Below are 22,073 nucleotides of genomic sequence, written 5' to 3' on the forward strand. Positions count from 1 at the left end.
AGAGACACTGATAATACATGTCATTTATTAATCACTGGCCATTAATAAAACACTCGTTAATGGGGCACCACCTCCGCTGTTTTATCCATTTGAATAATCCCGATGAAATTAATCACATTCCAGGTTAATTTGTATCAATTCTAATCAATTTCAGATCAATTCATTCAATCTCATAACTGAAGTAGTGACTTCTACACAGTTTCCATCGGTTCTCCACATTAAAAACAAACCTGCACAGACGACGACATACGGTTAAATATGTTTATTAACTAGATAATTCAGGGTAAATGAATGAAATGGCGATTTAAAGGAACAACAACAGGTAAGTGGAAATGTGGACCCGGTAAAGTAATGCGGGTATATGAACATGTGCAGGTGGTGAGATCACGGGTTAGTTGGGTGACAGCATTTAAATATGACCAGAGTCATTTTAATAGGAACAAAAGTGACTGAATCTCTGTTCAGCTAAAAGCTGCAATTAAGTTCACTTCCTCTTAATTAAAGCAGAACTTGGTTCTGGTAGAAACTTCATGTAAGTTGAAGTACTTAAGAGATGAATCAATACAGCCATAAATATAAAAGAGAGAAAAATGAACACGTGAGCACTTTGTGCAGAGATCGCTGTCTTGAAGCGAGTCTCAAAGTAAAGAGCGGAAACATTAAAGAAGAGAAGAGTTTGGAGAGAGAAGAGAGTTAAAGTTTGGAGCGAGCAGAGAAGTGATGTCTCTGGTTTGTAGTCTCGAGTGGCGGCGGGCCTGGGGGCAGGGCGGCCGCTGTTTGTCTCAGAGGAGATAACAAGTGGGAAACTTCACAGGAACGGACTCAAACTAAACTAGAGTTTGAAACGTTGCTAAACCGCTTCACCTTCCCCAGAATGTCACCACGGCTTCATATGTGGACTTTGTCCAACACCAAATCATATGTCATTATTAAAACCACTTTAACATCCACAAAGGAATTAAAACTGGATCAGAACATCTAAACACACTTGATTATACAGTAGAAGTCACCACTCATATTTCTTTTAGTTCCAGCTTGATACTTGTTAAACAGGGCACATCAGAGACATTCACTGGTAATAATCCAAACGTATTAACGACATGATTGAACAGTTTGTCCCGATCACACCAGGACTCACCACAGGGCGTTTTTACACATCACATTCATCTCACTCAATCTTAATCGTAGGGAAGTGTAAGAAAAATCAGTTTTAATAACTTTTCTGCCTGTTTCATAATCTGTTAAAATTCAGAAGATGAGGTTCTGGTTTAATAGCTGTTCAGAACCGTGTTGAAATCTGGAGAAGTGTAGAGAACTTCACAGTGGAGCGCAAAAGATAAGAACAACACAACTATAAATTATTAAGCTGTCAACCAAGATTACTCCAAGAAGGTGGGCGTCACCAGACCTTCACTGTGGGAATGTGTGTGTGTGTTTTAATTAGATCAGCAGAGAACAATTGTCAGCACTTTGTTAATCTAACACAACTGCAAAGACATGAAACTATAACACAAGATTGTCTGTTCCTCCTGATGTCTGGAGAGTGGATTCATTTGATGATGAACCTCGATGGACCTGAAGGAAAGGAGTGTTTCTGTCTTGAGGGGGAAAGAGGACAAATGGTGTGTAGAGCTGTAAATAAGGACAGATGGTCTCCTGGGAATCATCTATTCCACGGTTTTATTGTAAAGACAACAACGTCCTCCCTGCCAGGTGAAGAGGAGAGCTCATATCTGTAGAGGAGTGTTTGCCTTTCAGAAGACAAAGCCTCAATTAAAAGCAGAGGCGAGGGACATGTGTCCCTACAACATCCAGAGGAAACAGGGACGATGCTGGACTGGACAGTGGAGCTGATCTCAGAGCAGTTCACACTGCAGCACTGACATCATCTCCACGTGTTGTGATTGGTCCGTCAGTCACTGCTGGATGAAGCTCTCCTCTCCGCCCAGTCAGAGCCTCTCCACCCACCAGCTGATGGTGCTGCTTCAACCTCTCTGGATCATCAGGACACAGCTGATCCTCTCAACACCTCCACCTTTCTCATCACTCTGACAGAGATCACCACCTCCTCCACCTGATGAGAGAAGCAGAGAGACAGCAGAAGTGATACATGAGTGTCTACAGAGACTCCCTCCATCAGCTGTCAGTCAGTGATATAAAGACCAGCAGGACTTCAGTCCTGTTCAGACCACAAGTGGAGCGGCTGTGTAGCGTAGCCAGCTTCCTTTCAGCTCATGTTAACGTGTTGGAGTGAAGCTCACAGACCTGCAGACACATCAAGTGTGTTTACTCTGCAGGTTTCACTCAAGCACACAGTGAAATAAACTGCTCAGAGTCCCTGAACGCATCATCACTGCAGAAACACTCTGATGATGATTCACTGCTGTTAAAAACCAGAGTCTCAGTCACACCTGAACATTTCATCTGCTTTAAATATTACAAACATGTAAATATGGAGTCTGTTGTAAAAACATCTGGATAAAACTAAAGACAGACGGACAGATAAATATTTGATGTTAAAGCTCCTACATGTTCACACAGAGACTGAACAGTCAACACCAGCTGTGGTTACTGGACTTCAGCAGAGGTTCTGGTCTGTGAGGAGACCACATGGTTACTAAATGTAACCGCGGTTCTCTGAAATAAGAGTCAGTGATGTGCAGGCTTCAGTCAGAGCGATCTGTACGGTGGCCCTGAAGGTCAAAACACAACCACACTTCAGATTATGGAAAAGGTGGGACAGCGTTCTTGTTTGTTATTGGACAGAACCAGAGTCTCTGGTGACAGTTTGATGTTTTGTGGGATGTTGTTGTGTTTTGACCTTCAGGGCCACCGTAGACCTGAGAGCTGTGACAAAGATGGACTGATCAGTTGTTCAGTGTTGAAATGAGAGAACAGAGATTTGATGCTACAACAGTTTGATGGATGAGGACACTGTCTCTACACATCCTGTGATGCTGTCAGCTGTGATCCAGCTTTACTTCCTGTACACATGAACACAACAACAACAGTCGTCTTCACTTCAACTCAAACACACGATCACAACAAGCTTCTGGCTCCTCTGATTGGCTGACTGTTCCCCCTCTATCTCTTTCTGTCCAATCCTGAAGCCTGTCACCGTTCTCCTCTCACAGCTTCACTGAGGAAAGCAGGAAATGCTGGATCTTTACTCTGATACTGACTGTGTTTATTACAATACTGCTGAAACCAGCATGGACTGACTCCAACTCTCTACTGACCTCAGAGTCTCCAGTCGACAGTTTGGACTCTCCACAAGTTCAGACAGCAGCTTCACGTCTGAATCCTGCAGCTCGTTGTTACTCAGGTCCAGCTGTCTCAGATGGGAGGGGTTGGACTTCAGAGCTGAGGCCAGAGAAGCACAGCTGATCTCTGACAAACTGCAGCTCTCCAATCTGAATAAAGAATAAATGATGTCAGTTTAAAAGACTTTAATGTTCCTGCTTGAAATCATTCAGTGTTTAATAATCTGTTCAGAGCTGAAGAAGGTTCAGGATGTAGACGTTTAGAAAATGAAGCTCCAAACACCTGAACCCAACAGGATGCAGGTTCAACACTGTCAAACACACAAAGTGAAACAGAGCTCTCATTAATATTAATGACAACGTGCTGCTGCTTCAATAAAGACGTAGTGATGTCACCTCTTAAACTCTGCAGCTCCACCAGAGGCTCCATCTGTACAAACTCATGTTGTGCAGCCAAATAAAAACCCACAGAAACTGATGGAACATTTGATTCTGCTATTTAAAGCTCCTGTTATTAAGATAGTTGAACTTTCAGTCTCGTTCCAACTCGTCAAATACTGACGCTTTGGGATTGTAGGTCGGGTCGGCCGCCGTCCCAAAGCGTCAGAATTTGACGGGTCGGGAACGAGACTCAAAGATCAACTCTCTCAGCAACAGGAGCTTTCAGATAAAAGTCATCCTGAGCTGAAGTGTTTCAGTCAGTACAGACGTCACATATCATCAGAAAGGTTTGGAACAAACACACGTTTGTTGTTGTCTGACAGAAGAAAACACAACGTTTGTGTTTTTACTTTCAGAAGCAAGAAGGAAAAGTGCAAATCAATGATGAAGAGGTTGATGGAGAATAAATCAGTGCTGAATGTTTGATGTTATATTAGATATGTTTTAAATATGAAGCAGAACAAGATGCTCAGTGTGAATCAGGACAGAATCTATGTGGTCAAATCCCCTTCAGAGCTGATGACATGAAAACTAAGATTTAAACAGTTTGAATAATGTTTTCAAAGTATTAACCGGTTTAAAGTAAATATTCAAATGGATTTAAACATGTGAGAACAACAACAGTATGTGTGAGATAATTGTGTCGCACTTATAATTCATCAGCAGTGTAATATTTTCATGTTATTAAAGTTTGTCTTCAGAGTTTCACACATTCAACACGTGCAGTGTGTTGAATCAGAGATCACATCACACTCATGTGTCTTTTGTCCAACGTGACTTCAACATCATCCAACCTCCTTTTTTCAGAGATTCAACACTTTCTTTTCAGAGGTTTAAATCTCTGCGGGGGGCCACACCTTTCTGATGTCAGATTAGGGGGTCTGTGTCCAACAACTTCTGTCACTTTACAAAAGTGACAAACAAACATTAACACCTTCCTCACTCTGTGATTGGTGAGCTGAGTGCAGGTGAGACAGAGCCCAGGTTTCAACTTCTCTCTCAGCTCTTTTTCATTTGTTACACAACTATTTCTGTCACTTTGAAATATGAACTGAGTGAAACACTACCAATGTCTTCCAGGAGAGAACATGTGAGAAGTTACCTCCATATTTAACCCATTGTTGAGCCTCCAGCAGCTCTTGGCTCCACCTTTGGCTGTCTGAAACAGCTATGAACACGTTTAGCTTCACTGATGCACTGATCCCACGCTAAAAGGTGGAGCTAACACACTGCAGACCACTGATTGGTCAGTGGGAACAGCCAGAGTCGTCTCGTCCTCCACGCTCTGAAGTAACATTTCACTTTCTGCCTTTCAGCAGTCTTCTGTCTCGCTGCCTGCAGCCTTTCTCAAGTAAAGCTAGTTTCCTTGTTGAGATAAACAACCACACGTGTGCTGTGTGTGGAGAGTGTGTGGTCGAGCAAGAGAGAGAGAGAGAGAGAGAGAGAGAGAGAGAGAGAGAGAGAGAGAGAGAGAGAGAGAGCAAAACATGTAAATTAATGACATTTTATAGATACACAGAAACACATGAACTGACCCCAGAGTCTCCAGTCGACAGTTTGGACTCTCCAGTCCAGCAGAGAGAAGCTTCACTCCTGAATCCTGCAGCTTGTTGTTGCTCAGCTCCAGTTCTCTCAGATGGGAGGGGTTGGACTTCAGAGCTGAGGCCAGAGAAGCACAGCTGATCTCTGACAAACTGCAGCTCCACAATCTGAATAAAGAATAAATGATGAAACTTCACAATTTAAATATTCAGTCAGTATAAACGTCACAAAGCTTCATTAAAATGTTGTAAAAAGACGATTCTGAATATATTTGTTATTGTCTGATAGTTAAAATAGAGATTATTTAACTTTTCATTGTAGTATGTATTTTTCTCATCACTTTAAAAAACACTTTAAAAAACATGATTTGTAATCTGAGATGAAAATCAATAGTTGAGGATGTTCAGAGTGAATTATTCATGTTGTTATATGAAGGTTTTAAATGTGCAGCTCAACATTGCTCTGCCACAGTCAGTGGCGCAAAAAGGGGGTATGCACTATACGCGGTGCATAGGGGCGCACGGCCAGAGGGGGCGCCAAAACAAGGATGGGATAAAATATATTCTTGCGCTCTTAATTAACTATTCTCAAAATATATTTAAAATATAAGGGCTGGCCACTGGTAAATTTGCAAAGTGCTATAAAATCGACGTTACTGTGGTGGGCGCCCTCAATCGCCTTAAGGCTTTTAGTACTTGTAAGCTCCAGTTAAGGGAGGAGGTGGGGAGGGGGCGCTGCTGAGGGTCCACTTTTAGTAGCTATTTGGATAGTTGACATTGACGTGGTGAGGCGTGTTTGAAGAAAGATGGAGAAGGCAAAAAAGTTGTCAGGTGCACAGTGTAGGAAGAGGAAAAAAGAAAAGGAGAAGGCGTCTGAGGGAATGCGCCAGAAAATGCTGAAATGGATGACAGACAGCAACAGGTATGAACTAATTTACAATGAAACAAATGACAAATGAAAACAAAGCTAACGTTAGATGCTGCTGTGCTGCTGGCCTGCCGCTGGCTAACATAACTTCGTTGGGTCACACAAACAGAAATTGTAGTGAATCGTGATTTCATGCTGATGCACACACAGTGAGCTATAGGTAAGGATTTAGAAACCGTTTGTCATATTGATTGTTATGTGGGGCGGCGTCGTGCATTAGCCTATGTGTGAAACGACGTTCGGACTAGCAGCTAGCATCTGATATGATTCATGATAATCACTTCACAAACAGTCGGATGAAAGTAACGTTACATGCAGGTCACCTAACAATAATACCCGACATTAGGTGGGCGTTTCTATTGCCAGGCCATGCCATGAGTGTTGTGGTTTGGAGTTTGTGGCTGCGTAGGCTACATGGTGTGTGTGAAATCAGATGTAAAGATGTACTTATTTATTATCTTTAACACTACTTGCTCGGTCTGACATTTTCATGAATATCACCAAGAGCAGGCTAAGCCAAAATGACTTACAATGAATCTTCTTGACACAATACTACTGTAGGCCTATACCTTTATTCCCTTGTCAGAGGCAACATTAGCTCATGCCCAGATGTAACTAGAGAATCACTTCAATATAATGTTATATATTATGATATCAATTTTATTCAGGTGTGAGGATGGAGATGGAGCAGGAAATGAAAGGGGAAGTAGCAGGTAGGTCTAATACGAGGTGGAAGTGTAGGGCAGTCACTTATATGTTCTGAATTTAATTAACTGTTTTATTATGAATGATAAGGCCTACTGGTAAGACTGAATCAGATAGATGTGTAATATGTGCTGAAAGTCTGCAAAGTCATTAAGCTGATTGTTTAATGGGCTAGTGGACAAGACATGAGGGAGAGAGAGGAGAGAAATGAGAAAGAGGAGACACCAGCAGGCAGAGAGGAGGACGAGGAGACAGCAACAGGCGGAGAGCAGGTGGAGGAGACAGCAACAGGTGGAGAGGAGGTGGAGGAGACAGCAACAGGCGGAGAGGAGGTGGAGGAGACAGCAACAGGCGGAGAGGAGGTGGAGGAGACAGCAACAGGCGGAGAGCAGGTGGAGGAGACAGGAACAGGCGGAGAGCAGGAGGAGGAGAGAGGAACAGGCGGAGAGCAGGAGGAGGCCCATGATGACATCAGGTAGGGATCATTTTAGTGTTAATTACACAAAATCAAACCTAATGCAGGGTGGTTGAGAGTTATTTACAGGTGTTTTTACTGTGTCCTTTTGGAAAATGCTAGATCAGAGAGTGATGGGGAGGCAGAGGAAGAAGTGGAGGTGGAACAAAGAGGAGCTACTAGGGACAGAACTTTGCCACAAGACCCATCTGAGTGGCCTGCACCACACGAGATAGGGGACACTCTAAGACAGCTAATGGTAGAGGATGGCCCACCGAAATGTCCTGATGGGCCATACCCTAGGGCAGAGAAAAGCAAAAGGTGCTTTTCTAAAGCTTATTTCTCTCGTGTTTTGTCCAATGGTGAAAAGGTATGTAGGGATTGGTTATTGTACTCTAAAAGTACAAACAAAGTCTACTGCTTTGCTTGCAAGCTTTTTGGTGGAGCTAAAGTAGTAGATAAGCGCCTTGTTGTAGGGTACAGTAATTGGCAGTGCCTTTCAAAAACCCTACAAAGCCACGAAACCAGCAAGTCCCACATCAATGCGTATCTCATGTGGAAGGAGCTAGCTGCCCGATTGCGCACAGGGAAAACCATTGATTGTGATATACAGAGGGCACTGCAGCGTGAGAAGGCACACTGGAGAGGTGTGCTAACAAGGGTGGTGGATTGCATACTCTTCCTGGCCGAAAGAAACCTTCCTCTGAGGGGAAAAGATGCAAAATTAGGCAGTCCAAAAAATGGAAATTTCCTGGGTTTTCTTGAGGTCTTAGCTAGATATGACCTGATTATGGCTGCACATTTACAAAAGGTAGCCTCCAAGGAAACAACAAGTTACCTGTCATGGTGCACACAGAATGAGTTTTTGCACTCCATTGCTGAATGTGTACTTGGAACAATTTCCACTCAGATAAAAGCCTCCAAGTACTTTGCAGTGGAACTGGATTGCACACCTGATATTTCAAAACAAGAGCAGGCCTCTGTAATCATTCGTTATGTACACACAGACGAAAACAAGACAGCAACGATACATGAGTCCTTTGTGGGTTTTACCGTTGTAAGAAATACCACTGGGCAAGGCCTCACTGACACCCTGTCAGCTGTTGTGGATGGTCTGGGGTTAGATCTTGCTAACTGTAGGGGCCAGAGTTATGATAATGGTTCCAATATGAGAGGAATACACAAAGGTGTTCAAGCCCTAGTGCAACAGAAATACCCAGAGGCTCTGTTTATCCCCTGCTGTAGTCACAGTCTTAACCTTCTGCTATGTGATGCAGCCTCTTCAAATAAAGTGTGTCTGACATTCTTTGGAACACTACAGAGGCTGTATACTACCTTCTCATCATCCGTAAAGAGGTGGGATATCTTGCAGGAGTTTGTGGACATAACCCTTAAACCCTTGAGTGACACAAGGTGGGAAGCGAAAATTGAGTCAGTGAAAGCTGTACGCTTTCAATTAGGGGGCATTCTCGATGCTTTGGAACAGCTAGAAGAAACCTCTGATGATAGCAAGACTGTCTCAGAGGCAAAATCACTGTCTCAAGAAATTACTTGCATGGAATTCCTTGTGTGCCTCATAATCTGGTATGACCTGTTGTCTGAAATCAGCTTTGTTAGTAAAGCCCTGCAAGCAGCTGATGTCTCAATGGACATGGCTATCAGAATGATTGATTCCTTAAAGGAATTCATGCTCAATTATAGAGAAGAGGGGTTCCAGAAATCAGTTGACATTGCACGAGCGTTAGCAGTTGAAATGGACGGATGTCCAGTATTCAAACAAAGGCGTGTCAGAAAACCAAAAAGGTTTCATGATGACACCAGCAGCAGTGAACATCTGCACCAGGAACCTGAAGACCACTTCAGATGCATGGTTTTCAATGTAATTGTTGATACTGTCATCCAGGAGCTGTCAGACAGATTTGAGAATCTGTTTCTTGTGTCCAAAAGATTCCAGTTCATAGCCCACATGGACCAGATGACACAAGCAGAATTAGAGGAATCTGTGACCACATATGCCCTGTCTACCAGTGATGTCTCTAGAGACATAATTCAAGAGATATATCCTGCTAGCCGCCTGTTAAAGGGATGCAAAAAGGCTATAGACAAATTGAACTATCTGTTACAGGAAAATCTTGACCTGGTTTTCCCCAATTTGACTGTGGCCCTCAGAGTTTTCCTGACCATGCCAATGACCGTTGCCTCAGCCGAGAGATCCTTCAGCAAGCTGAAGCTGATAAAGACCTACCTTCGGTCAACCATGAGTAATGACAGATTAACACAGCTGTCAGTGATCTCTATTGAAAATACTCTGGCCAGGTCTATTTCCTTTGATTCCATACTTGACAAATGGGCAAGTGCCAAGGCACGGCATGTCACAATTTAGTTCCTTACTACGGTATCCAGCCATTGGTGGGCTGGATAGTGACATTGTTACTAATAACTGAAGTAACTTTTTTGAGGCATCTGCACTTTACTGAAGTATTTACATTTTTGGCATGTTATTATTTAGTTCCTTACCACAGTATCCCTGGCCATGTGATGGGCTGGGTAGTAACAAAGTGCTTGTAATTAGTTAAGCTTCTGAAGTACCTTTTTGAAGTATCTGCACTTTACTGAAGTATTTACATTTTGGCATTTATTTAGTTCCTTACTACAATATCCCTGGCCATGTGATGTGCTGGATAGTAACAATTGTGCTTGTAATTAGTTAAGCTTCTGAAGTACCTTTTTGAAGTATCTGCACTTTACTGAAGTATTTACATTTTAGACTTTTTCTTTTGAATTCTTTCTATCCACAGTACTTATTGTAAATTTGCAATGTAAACTATCTCAGCTGTACATACATACATGTATACAGTATACTATATGTATAGTGTATGGAAATATGTGAAGTCTGTTTCAGTAAAACTCTGTAGCCTAACTGAGACGTGCTTTTTTTTTTTTTTTTTTTTTTTTTTTGGATGGGGGGGGGGGGGGGGGGGGGCGCCAAAATTGATGTTGCATACACCCAAAAAACTGTGTAGTTGCGCCCCTGGCCACAGTCAATGGACTAAACCACAGAAGAAGAAAACAGACTTCAGCATTAAGATACTCAGTGTGGATCAGTATAATATCAGCTGATGTCTGCAGTTTAGTGTCAACACAACTTTCACATCATATTAATCTGAGCACAGAAGTAAAAAATGGTGTCTGACCTCAGAGTCTCCAGTCGACAGTTTGGACTCTCCAGTCCAGCAGAGAGAAGCTTCACTCCTGAATCCTGCAGCTCGTTGTTACCCAGGTCCAGTTCTCTCAGATGGGAGGGGTTGGACTTCAGAGCTGAGGCCAGAGAAGCACAGCTGATCTCTGACAAACTGCACCAACTCAATCTGAATAAAGAATAAATGATGTCAGTTTAAAAGACTTTAATGTTCCTGCTTGAAATCATTCAGTGTTTAATAATCTGTTCAGAGCTGAAGAAGGTTCAGGATGTAGACGTTTAGAAAATGAAGCTCCAAACACCTGAACCCAACAGGATGCAGGTTCAACACTGTCAAACACACAAAGTGAAACAGAGCTCTCATTAATATTAATGACAACGTGCTGCTGCTTCAATAAAGACGTAGTGATGTCACCTCTTAAACTCTGCAGCTCCACCAGAGGCTCCATCTGTACAAACTCATGTTGTGCAGCCAAATAAAAACCCACAGAAACTGATGTAACATTTGATTCTGCTATTTAAAGCTCCTGTTATTAAGATAGTTGAATTTTCAATCTCGTTTCCGATGATTTTTCCTCGTCTGCATTCGTCTGCATTCGGCCACAGTCGGCCGAGGGTCCTCCACAGTCAGCTTGCCATCAGCCGCCGCGTATCCCCTTCAGCTTGGAGCTGCACTACTGGGACTCTTGTGACTTGAGCTCTGCTACGGTGAGAACTCACCTGTTGTTTCTGCTCGGTCAAAGTGAACCGGCTTCAACTGTATCTGGCCGCCACGCTCCCCAGCTTCAACCAGGCCTGCAACGTGACTGGTTGCCAGCTTGTGTGTGTGTGTGTGTGTGTGTGTGTGTGTGTGTGTGTGTGTGTGTGTGTGTGTGTGTGTGTGTGTGTGTGTGTGTGTGTGTGTGGGCCCACAACATAATGAAGTACCACTTAAAGGTCCTATAAGAGTTCTTCAGGTGTGTTTAATACTAATGAAGGTCTTTGGTGCTGAAGTTCATCAGCAGTGATCAATAGCAGAGCAAAGTTAAAGGAACATGTTTGTGTTTGAACAAAAGTCAATTGACAGTGAATAGTAACAAAACAAGGTTAAAGGAACATTGCACTGAATTCATTGGTTTGACTTGTTAAAGTTTCATTGTGAACAAGGTCAGTAGAAAACCACATGTTGGGTTTACTGTGATTCACTGTGGATGGTTACATTTATTTTTTATGGCTGTTATAATTTTTATTCTAAGTGAATTCATCGGGACACAGTTGTCATGTGACTCATTTTAAGTGCACTTAACTAAAGTAAGAATACATGAAGAAGGTACGTAATAATCCTTTAACATTGAAATAAAGAGACACTGTTATCCAATGAAGAGCACATAAATACATGAGAGGAGGTGTCTTCTGTCCAACGTGACTTAAACATCATCCAACATCCTTTTTTCAAACATTCAACACTTTCTTTTCAGAGATTTAAATCTCTCTGTGTGTGTGTGTGTGTGTGTGTGTGTGTGTGATATAAATATATAATCTGCAGTCAAACTTTAAACTGAGTTGTTGTGATTTGAGCTCAGACAAACCCAGAAAACAAGTGAACTGAAGGAAATGTAAAACTTCTGTTCTGATTTAAATGTTATAGATACACAGAAACACATGAACTGACCTCAGAACCTCCAGTCGACAGTTTGGACTCTCCAGTCCAGCAGAGAGAAGCTTCTCTCCTGAATCCTGCAGCTTGTTTCCAAGCAGCTCGTAGTTGTAAATCAGGTCCAGTTCTGTCAGATGGGAGGGGTTGGACTTCAGAGCTGAGGCCACGACTTCATAGTGACTCTTTGAGAATGCAAGGTCAATAAATCTGTGATTACAGATAAAAGAACATTAAAACAATGAAATGTGAGACTTTATTGTGAAAACAGATTCATACATGTTGCATCACAAAGCACAGGGGGTCAGTTGGTCGGCCTGAGCTGGTCAGTCATTGATCACAAGGTTTGTAGTTTGAAACTTGAGCTCCTTCTGCCCACGAGGCCCCAGACTTTCCCTGCCTGAGGAGATCAGAGGGGCTGAATCGCTGCCCCGTTTTATATCAGCCCCCAAAACACACTTGAATAAAGCTGCTTTTAACCCTGATGTGGATGTTTTTATCTTCATGTTTGATTTTGGTTTGTTTGATTCATTCTGTGCTCTTTATATTTATATTTGTAGTTGTCGGGTAAAACTTGCTTTTTCTTGTGACTCTTTCGTTGTGTTGCTGTTTAATGTGTGTACAGCACTTTGTCACTGCTTTTAAAAGTCTTATATCAAGAAAATAAATCAATAAATGAACCTCCTGAGTGTCCTTGAGCAACATGAACCAAACTGATGTTCAGGACAAAGTGTCCAAATGACTGTAATGTAAACGTGTCAGATTTGAGTTGATTTATATTCATGAAGCTTCATGTAAATTCACTGTAGGTTGTAACTGCACTCGTATGTGTTTACCTCAGTTATGTGTTTGTGTGGATTTTGTTCTTTGATGCATTTTATTCTGTCGCTCCGTCTGCTTTTCACCTCCCATTAAATTAATTCAGCCTCTTCTACTGCATCAATAGTATAATTAGTGCTAAAGATTGAGTTATCATCATTTGATGGGTGATCATTTGTCTCAGGTGGAGTTCACCTGGCTGAAGGAAATGTTTTGGAAAGTAGACGACTACATGTCATTTCATCTCTGAGCTTGGTGATGATCATTGATTCAATCAGCAGGTTTCATACTTGTTGAGGAAAACATGTATCGTGTTGAGGTTTTATATAATGCATGTGTGTAAAGTGTTTGTCTTTAATACTGAAGGCTTCAGCTTTACCAGGATTTTTAATGTTCATCACATCTGGACTTACCGAGCCTTTCTGCAGTTCCTCACAGCTGGAATCAGTCTCAGTTTTCCCTCCCATGATGTGTTGTATTTCTCTGTGTCCAACTCATCCAGAACCTCCTCTGACATCTGCAGCATGTAGGCCAGAGCTGAGCAGTGGATCTCAGAGAGTTCCTTCTCTGATCTGTTCTCTGACTTCAGGAACTCTTGGATCTCCTGATGGACTGAGTGGTCGTTCATCTCTGTCAGACAGTGGAAGATGTTGATGCTTCTGTCAGGAGAGATCTCATCACTCCTTATCTCCTTCAGGTTGTTGATGGCTCTCTGGATGATTTCTGGCCTGTTGTCTGTCCGACCCAGCAGAGCTGCTAAGAGTCTCTGGTTGGACTTCAGAGAGAGTCCATGAAGGAAGCGGACAAACAGGTCCAGGTGGCCATTCTTACTTTTGAGGGATTTCTCCATGGCTCTCTTCAGGAAGTCATCCAGGGTTGAGGGACTCTGTCCTCCCAGGAAGTCCTCCAGTACCTCTGTGTTGCTGTTGGTGTAACAGTGAAACATGTAGACTGCAGCCAGAAACTCCTGAACGCTCAGATGAACAAAGCAGTAGACTGTTTTCTGGAAGATCACACTCTCTCTTCTGAAGATCTCTGTACAAACTCCTGAGTACACCGAGGCCTCTGTGACATTAAGACCACACCGCTCCAGGTCTTCTTGGTAGAACATGATGTTTCCTGTCTCCAGATGTTCAAACGCCAGCCTCCCCAGCTTCAGAAGAACTTCCCTGTCAGCGTCCGTCAGCTCCTGTGGACTCGTCTCACGTCCCTCATCGTACTTCTGCTTCTTCCTCTTTGTCTGGACCAGCAGGAAGTGTGAGTACATGTCAGTCAGGGTCTTGGGCAGCTCTCCTCTCTGGTCTGTAGTCAACATGTGGTCCAGAACTGTAGCAGTGATCCAGCAGAAGACTGGGATCAGACACATGATGTGGAGGCTCCTGGAGGTCTTGATGTGTGAGATGACTCTGCTGGACAGATCTTCATCACTGAACCTCCTCCTGAAGTACTCGTCCTTCTGGGCGTCAGTGAAGCCTCGTACTTCTGTTACCCTGTCAACACGTGAAGGAGGGATCTGATTGGCTGCTGCAGGTCGGGAAGTTATCCAGACGAGAGCCGAGGGAAGCAGCTTCCCCTCGATGAGGTTTGTCAGCAGCGCGCTGACTGATGACTCCTGTGTGACATCAGACACGACCTCATGGTTCTTGAAATCCAGTGACAGTCTGCTTTCATCCAGGCCGTCAAAGATGAACAGAAGTTTACAGACAGCGAGCTTCTCTGCTGTCACCTTCTGTAATGTTGGATGGAAAACATGGAGCAGCCTGAGAAGACTGTACTGCTCATCTCTGATCAGGTTCAGCTCCCTGAACGAGAGCACAACCAGCAGACTGACATCTTGGTTTTCGGAGCCCTCTGCCCAGTCCAGAGTGAACTTCAGCACCGAGAAGGTTTTTCCAACGCCAGCGACGCCGTTGGTCAGAACCACTCTGATGGGTCTCTGTTGGTCAGGTGAGGCTTTAAAGATGTCGCAGCACCTGATTGGAGTTTCACTGAAGGTCTCCTTCTTGGAAACTGTCTCCAGCTGCCTCACCTCATGTTGGGTATTAACCTCTTCACTCTGTCCCTCTGTGATGTAGAGCTCAGTGTAGATCTTGTTGAGGAGGGTTCCACTTCCTGTTTCATCACTTCCTTCAGTCACACGTTCACATCTCCTCCTCAGACTGATCTTATGTTCATGGAAAACCTCCTGCAGACCAACATTCACTGAAAAAAGAGACAAAAGTGGGAGACAAAAAATACAATGTGACAATCAGCAGTCAATGGTCTTTTCATTACAAGTTAAAACCATCAGTATAAGAACATGTTTGTTGTTTTCTTTGTCTTTCTCTCCACCTTAACGTCGTGGAGAGGTTTGTGTGTCCCTGTGATCCTCGGAGCTCTGTTGTCGGGGGCATTAGCCCCTGGCAGGGTCTCGCAAAGCTAATTAGCCCCAGAGGAGGAGCCGGACTGAGAGTGATTCAAAGAGCCTTTATGAATCAGCCACAAAGGTGCTGCAGCACCTGAACCAGGAAAGAGACATCAGGGCACCTTTCTGGAGCTCAACCTGGGAGTGGAGGTCTCTGGTGAATATCTGGTGTCTGGCCTTTGACTACATGGAGACGCCACCCTGTGGGCTGACTACCAGCAGGGACGGGCATTGGGGTCGGGTGTGTGCCAGTCTCATGCAAAAGAAGGCAGGTGTGCTGATTCCTGGCATCCCAGACTGGTCCTCAGGACAGGGAGTGTCTCCTCATGGGGGAAGGAACAGGTGCTGGTGCCGGAGGTGGGGCGGTACCAACTAGATTTAGTTGGGCTCACCTCTATGCACAGCACTGTTTCTTGAACTCAACTCCTTTGCTTGAGGGACAACATCTCAGGTTGGCCCCTGTAAATGACCACCACCTGCACCTCAGCCCGTCCACTACACTCTGCTGCTGCTGACTGCTTGTTATTCCCTCACTACAAGGGAGGACCAGCTACTGCTCAACTAGATCCAGACTGTCTGATGTCCTGGATCCACAATAGTGACACAAACTCCCCAGTGACATCAGAACAGAAGAAACTCGACACAACTTCAGACTGAAAACTCTCCTGTTAGACTGAAAACTCTCCTGTTCAGACTGAAACTCTCCTGTTCAGACTGAAAACTCTCCTGTTCAGACTGAAACTCTCCTGTTCAGACTGAAAACTCTCCTGTTCAGACTGAAACTCTCCTGTTAGACTGAAACTCTCCTGTTCAGACTGAAAACTCTCCTGTTCAGACTGAAAACTCACAACTTCAGACTGAAAACTCTCCCGTGAGACTGAAAACTCTCCTGTTCAGACTGAAAACTCTCCTGTTCAGACTGAAAACTCACAACTTCAGACTGAAAACTCTCCTGTTCAGACTGAAACTCTCCTGTTAGACTGAAAACTCTCCTGTTCAGACTGAAAACTCTCCTGTTCAGACTGAAACTCTCCTGTTAGACTGAAACTCTCCTGTTCAGACTGAAAACTCTCCTGTTCAGACTGAAAACTCTCCTGTTCAGACGGCACCTTGGTCCATAAAAACAATCTCTCTCTTGATCTCTTATTGCTTCTAGTTGTAGCTCTTGAACCATTTTAGCATAATTGATGAATGTGATCTACTCATGTTGTATCCACATGGTTCAGTCAGTTATTTTCAGTCTCTTTGGATAAAAACGTCGGCTAAATGAACGTATTGTAATGAAGCAGGTTACATTTGAAGCTGTTTAATGTGCTGACACTGAGCAGCTAATTAGCATCTGCTGCAGCCTGAAAATAGATGTTAGCAGTGCACTTTTCCTCACTGGATGTTTGTTCGGTGGCTTGTTCAACAAGTGGATCTGCAGGACGAGGTGTGTGTTTGTAAGTTAGAGGAGGAGGAGATGTTAGCAGGAAAGCTAATGTGGACTGTTGTTTAAAGTGCTGTTTTGTCTCAAGCTGCTGTCTGACACTTCTCCATCTCCATCTCTGCATACAGAGAACAAGCAGCTCTCTGATTGGTTAATGTGAGACATAACAAATGTATTACAGTTTTTCTCAATTGTTTACACACAAATACTGGTACTTGAGACACAATGACCACAACATGTAACTCATGCACCAACCCCCTGAACCAATTCTGCTAAACTACAAGCACAATTCCTGCTTTACACTCAAATTGCAGTTCTAAAACACACTTTTTTCAAAACACTACACACAATTCTCTGCTTTTGTCACAATTTTCATGAAGAAAATCTCGTTTTCACCAGGAACACACTGTCATTCAAAATTTTTGAGTTAATTGCCCTACTATGCACACTGACTCATCACATGGGCAAACACCTGTCACACAGTTTTACAATTAGCAATCAGAGCTTTAGCATAAAAGGGCAACAGGTGAGCTCTTCTGTTTTGGAGCAATGGATGCCAACATTGGAAATAGAGGCAGAGCCAGAGCCAGAGGAGTGAGAGTAAGAGGAGGAGGACGAGGACGAGGAAGGCCAAGGACCGTAAGCTCTGATGAGATACGAGCCACTTTGGTTGACGAGGTGGTCAACCATGGTCTAACAATGAGGGAGGCTGGGCAAAGAGTACAGCCACATTTGAGCAGGTACACTGTAGCATCCATCATCCGGACTTTCCGAAATGAGAATAGGTAAGAAATCTACTCTCACTAGAAAATTGCAGCACTGCATATCAATACAGTACTCAATGAGTACAGCAGTACAGTATTGCCTGTGGACTGTTCTGTAGGACTGTAAAAATAAAGTATGTTTCAAGTATTTGGGAAATGTATTCCTACTTTGTATTCCTACACAGTATTTACAGTATTTTACTATTTGTATGGCAGAACTGAAAGATTACCAACACAAGGTGGTCGGGAACGTCTTCTGTCTCCTGAACAGGAAACTGAAATCATGAACATGGTCCTAGAAAATAACGCCATAACATTACGGCAAATACAAAGAAAAACAATAGAAAACAATGAGATATTTCAAAATATTGACAGGGTAAGCTTATCAACACTGGACCGTGTCTTGCGCAGAAATAATCTGAGGATGAAGCAGGTCTACAGGGTGCCATTTGAACGCAAATCAGAAAGAGTCAAAGAATTGCGATATAACTATGTGCAAGTGAGTCCTATACAATCCCACAATTGATGCATACTCTCAACACTGCATAAATTATACATATTTCAGTATTGTAATCATAATGGTTGTGCTTCACAATAGTGACCACTCCATGTCTATTTCTGATATTGTCATGTGTGTTTCAGAGAGTCCTTGAGCTGGAGGTGGCTGCAGTGGAGCACCAGTTCATCTTCATTGATGAGGTTGGATTCAGCCTCACAAAAAGACGAAGGAGGGGAAGGAATATCATCGGCCAGCGTGCCATTGTTGAAGTCCCTGGCCAGCGCGGAGGGAACATCACAATGTGTGCAGCGATTACCCACCACGGCGTCATCCATCACCATGCTGCCCTTGGCCCCTACAACACTGCCCATCTGATCACATTCCTGGACACCCTACACAACACACTCATTCCACCAGATCAGATAGACGGCCCAGAGCAGCTCAGGTACGTTGTCATTTGGGACAACGTAAGTTTCCACCGGGCTGCTCTGGTTCACTGCCCACCCACGCTTTTTAGTTGTTTATCTCCCTCCATATTCTCCATTCCTCAATCCTATTGAGGAATTTTTTTCTGCCTGGAGAAGGAAAGTGTATGACTGAAATCCACAAACGCGTATACCCCTTCTCCAAGCTATGGAAGACGCATGTGGAGATATAGCAGTTGATGCTTTTCATGGCTGGATGCGCCATGCTAGGCAATATTTCCCCCGCTGCTTGGCCAGGGAAAACATTGCTTGTGATGTGGATGAGGTGCTGTGGCCAGACCGAAACAGAAGAGAGGATGCAGCATAGTTGTTTTTACTGTAACTGTATACAGTAAATTCTTCTGTTGTTTTGTATTTAGACCACTGTATGTGCAACTTTGTGTTGGTTGGGATGTACACTGTGTACATTGTTTTTGTGGGAAAAATAAAATATATTTGTTACCGTGTATTTGTGTGTTCTGAGTATAAAAACAATATTCTCAAATACTTTACAACACACTTATGTAAGTACTGTCTGTAATAAGTGTAACACTGAACAAAAAAAGGCCTAAGTTATTATAATGAATGGAGAAGAAGTGTTTTCCATTCATCAGTGTTTTACATTGAGCACATCAGTGTTCAACTGGTTCTTATAAATGTCTATTCATATGATGGTTTGTGTGTGTCATTTGAAAACAAAATACCATTTTGAGAAGAAATAACATTGTTTTGAATGTAAAGTTTCATTTTGCAGGAGAATTGAGGGGTTTGCATCATTGTGTGTGTGTGTGTGTTTTGATTTGTGTGTAGAGTTCTGAGAGTATGAGGCATGATTTCAGAAAATGTGTGTAAACAATCGAGAAAAACTGTGAAACAACAAGTAGTGTGTTCAGACATGAAGACATCAGCAGACAGATATACAGTCTTACTTTGTACAGTGCTGGTCAGACTGGCTGTCTGCAGTCCAGCTCCTGTTCTGGATCTTTCTCCACACTGGGGACAGGAGGAGAGTCCTGATGAAGCAGACTGGTCCCAGTATGATGTGATGCACTGTCTGCAGAACCAGTGTCCACAGTCTGATGGTCCAGGTTCATTACTGAAGAATGGAGCCAACATGTTTGTATTGATATCAGATGAATCTTTGAAAAAAGTCTAATCACAAATTCATAGAGGGAGCAAACTCCTCCTGTCCATAAATAAGAAGTTTAACAATTTCTATTTGTCCTCTTTGATCAGATTACAGCTTTTTACGTGACTGACAGCACTAAGAGGACGATGGGACGAATGATCTCTCTGTCATGAGCCCCAAAAGGTTTGTTAAAGTTAGTTAGCAAATACATTGTTGTTGAAATATACAAACACAACATGAACAAAACACGTTAGTGAGAGAGGGAACTGAACAAAGTCACATAAATGAGTTAGTATCAGGTGTCTTACTCTGAGTCTGATGGTCCAGGTTCATTACTGAAGTTTAGAGGAAGATCTTTGGACCGGTCACTCTTCATAGACAGACAGCTGGATACTGGAGACTCTGCTCTCTGTCTGTTGGACTGAACTCTGCAAACACCAACATGTTTGTGTTGATATCTCATGAATCTTTGAGAAATTCTCTGATGACAAAGTCATTTAAGAAGCTCTAAACACACAAACTACTGCTACTGTTGATGAAAAGGAGCTTTCAAAGTTTCTGTTTGTCCTCTTAGATCAGATTTCAGCTTTTTAGGAGACTGACAGCTGCCACAGATAGTAAGAGGAACATGAGCCGTGAAAAGTCTGTTAGATTTAGGTAGAAAATACATTTTACATGAATTTTGAATATAAAAATACAAAATCAACAGAACAAAGCACGGCAGTGAGAGAGGGAACAGAACAAAGTCACATAAATGAGTTAGTATCAGGTGTCTTACTCTGAGTCTGATGGTCCAGGTTCATTACTGAAGTCTGGAGGATGATGTTTGGACCGGTCACTCTTCATAGACAGACAGCTGGATACTGGAGACTCTGCTCTGTCCTCCTCCTCATTCACACAAACACTCATCTTCTGCTCTGAAGTCAGTCTGAGAGGTGAAACAGTAGCTGTGAGCTCAGGACACAAGAATCAGGAAACAAGTTTGTTCAAGAGTCGCACAAGACCGAGAGAGCAGGAAGTAACACACACTCTCTCTCCCCTTCACACACACATTATACAGTATAATAAAAGCAGCCAGAAGTCCACCTGGTCACTTTTCTTCACACCTGTGCTTGTTTTCTTGGGTTACTGGAGGTTTAAAGAGGATTATTCAGCCAATCAGGACTTTGTGTCCACAGATGAATCAAAGTGTTGAGTTGACTCCAACATTTCTTTCCTCCACAGTCCACAGGGAGAAAACTGACTCACAGTAAGTAAAGTCACAGTAAATAATCACAATGTGTTGTTAACACTCACCCTGCCTCAGACTCCAGCTGCTCTCCTTCTGCTCTTCGTCTCAAAATGGAGTCTGACTGACCTTTGCCCCCCCTCCTTACAGGAAGTCAGGTGAGTTTATGTGTGTGTGTGTGTGTGTGTGTGTGTGTGTGTGTGTGTGTGTCTGATAGCAGTCACACCCTCCTTATCTTGAATCAGCAGCTCTCTGAAGGAAAAACAACACACCTCAGTTAGAAATCACTCTCTGTCACAAACTCTGGAAATCCACAGAGGAAATTCAACAAATAGGCTTTTTTTTACAGCAACATGTAGATATAAATGTACAGACAATACATACAGATGTGTTACTACCATACAACATCTGGGCCTGTGGCTGACTGACATTTTAATATTAATCAATGACCCAAACAGGTAAAACTCCTGCGTTCCTGAGTGAAAACAAAGAGGGTTTCTTTTATAAGAGCTGAAATCTAAAAGGTCAAAGACTAACTAAACCACCACAGCCACACAAACACTATCAACATGAAATAATAAGCTCTATATTGATTAACTTATATTACACGTGTTGCAACTGCAGGGAAAGTGATTCTCCCTCTGGTGGCACATTTGAGTAGTAACTGTCAGTTACATCAGCAGCCCAGTCTGCGTCACTGTGCTCGTAGCCCAAGTTTCTCATCGTCACATTTCCTGTAACACAATTCATTTTCAACTGAGCCTTTCAGATATCTTAGCAGATGTTTCACAGAAGTCCACTGCTCTTCTGTTGGCTCAGAAAAATACTGCGACAGTTTGCTGACAACAAACCTCAGCTGGGGTCTTGTACATGTAGTTGGACAGATCAGGCTGCCAGCTGCCTCTCTGGACTCTGCACGAGCTCCACTGTCAGGACAGGAAATGCACGGGATACATTTCAAAATAAAATCGCGAATGCACTTCCGGTTGAATCGTTTTCCTCACAAATGCATTAATTAGTAAACAATATGACGTAAAATCTATTAATTCCTTGTCTATAGTAGAAATCGTTGTATCGTATTTACATAGTAAACTTTTTTGTTTGTCGTTTTTGGTCTGTGTTTTCCTTGTATGTTGCGCACGAGCCCCAACGTGGGCATTTTGATTTATTCTG

At 43.0% G+C, this 22,073-nt stretch overlaps 1 protein-coding gene and 1 long non-coding RNA gene across 2 annotated transcripts; both read right to left on the bottom strand.

The window, feature by feature from the left end:
* Positions 1-247: 247 nt before the first annotated feature.
* LOC141017590 (uncharacterized) lies at positions 248-3,412 on the bottom strand. The gene is made up of 2 exons (XR_012180661.1): positions 3,240-3,412; positions 248-2,074 (listed from the first exon to the last, which is right to left on the bottom strand). It is a non-coding gene; the product is annotated as an uncharacterized lncRNA (long non-coding RNA).
* Positions 3,413-10,393: 6,981 nt separating this feature from the next.
* On the bottom strand, positions 10,394-21,463 carry LOC141016496 (protein NLRC3-like). Its single transcript, XM_073490922.1, has 7 exons — positions 20,969-21,463; positions 20,451-20,600; positions 19,981-20,100; positions 19,473-19,639; positions 13,397-15,185; positions 12,183-12,374; positions 10,394-10,700 (listed from the first exon to the last, which is right to left on the bottom strand). The coding sequence occupies exons 2-7, from the start codon at positions 20,579-20,581 to the stop codon at positions 10,481-10,483; spliced, it is 2,619 nt and encodes an 872-aa protein (XP_073347023.1). The 5' UTR covers positions 20,582-20,600; positions 20,969-21,463; the 3' UTR covers positions 10,394-10,480.
* Between the last annotated feature and the right edge of the window lie 610 nt (positions 21,464-22,073).

The sequence above is a fragment of the Pagrus major genome, chromosome 1, assembly GCF_040436345.1.
Source record: "Pagrus major chromosome 1, Pma_NU_1.0".
In the NCBI taxonomy this organism is placed as follows: domain Eukaryota; kingdom Metazoa; phylum Chordata; class Actinopteri; order Spariformes; family Sparidae; genus Pagrus; species Pagrus major.

What these genes read in the sequence shown, in the direction of transcription:
- LOC141016496 (XM_073490922.1), bottom strand. Translation starts at nt 20,581, where the DNA reads ATGAGTGTTTGTGTGAATGAGGAGGAGGACAGAGCAGAGTCTCCAGTA. An exon ending in AGGAACTGCAGAAAGGCTCG is followed by an intron (nt 12,375 to 13,396) that starts GTAAGTCCAGAT and finishes CTGTAATCACAG; the next exon opens with ATTTATTGACCTTGCATTCT. An exon ending in TGTCGACTGGAGGTTCTGAG is followed by an intron (nt 10,701 to 12,182) that starts GTCAGTTCATGT and finishes TTCTTTATTCAG; the next exon opens with ATTGAGTTGGTGCAGTTTGT.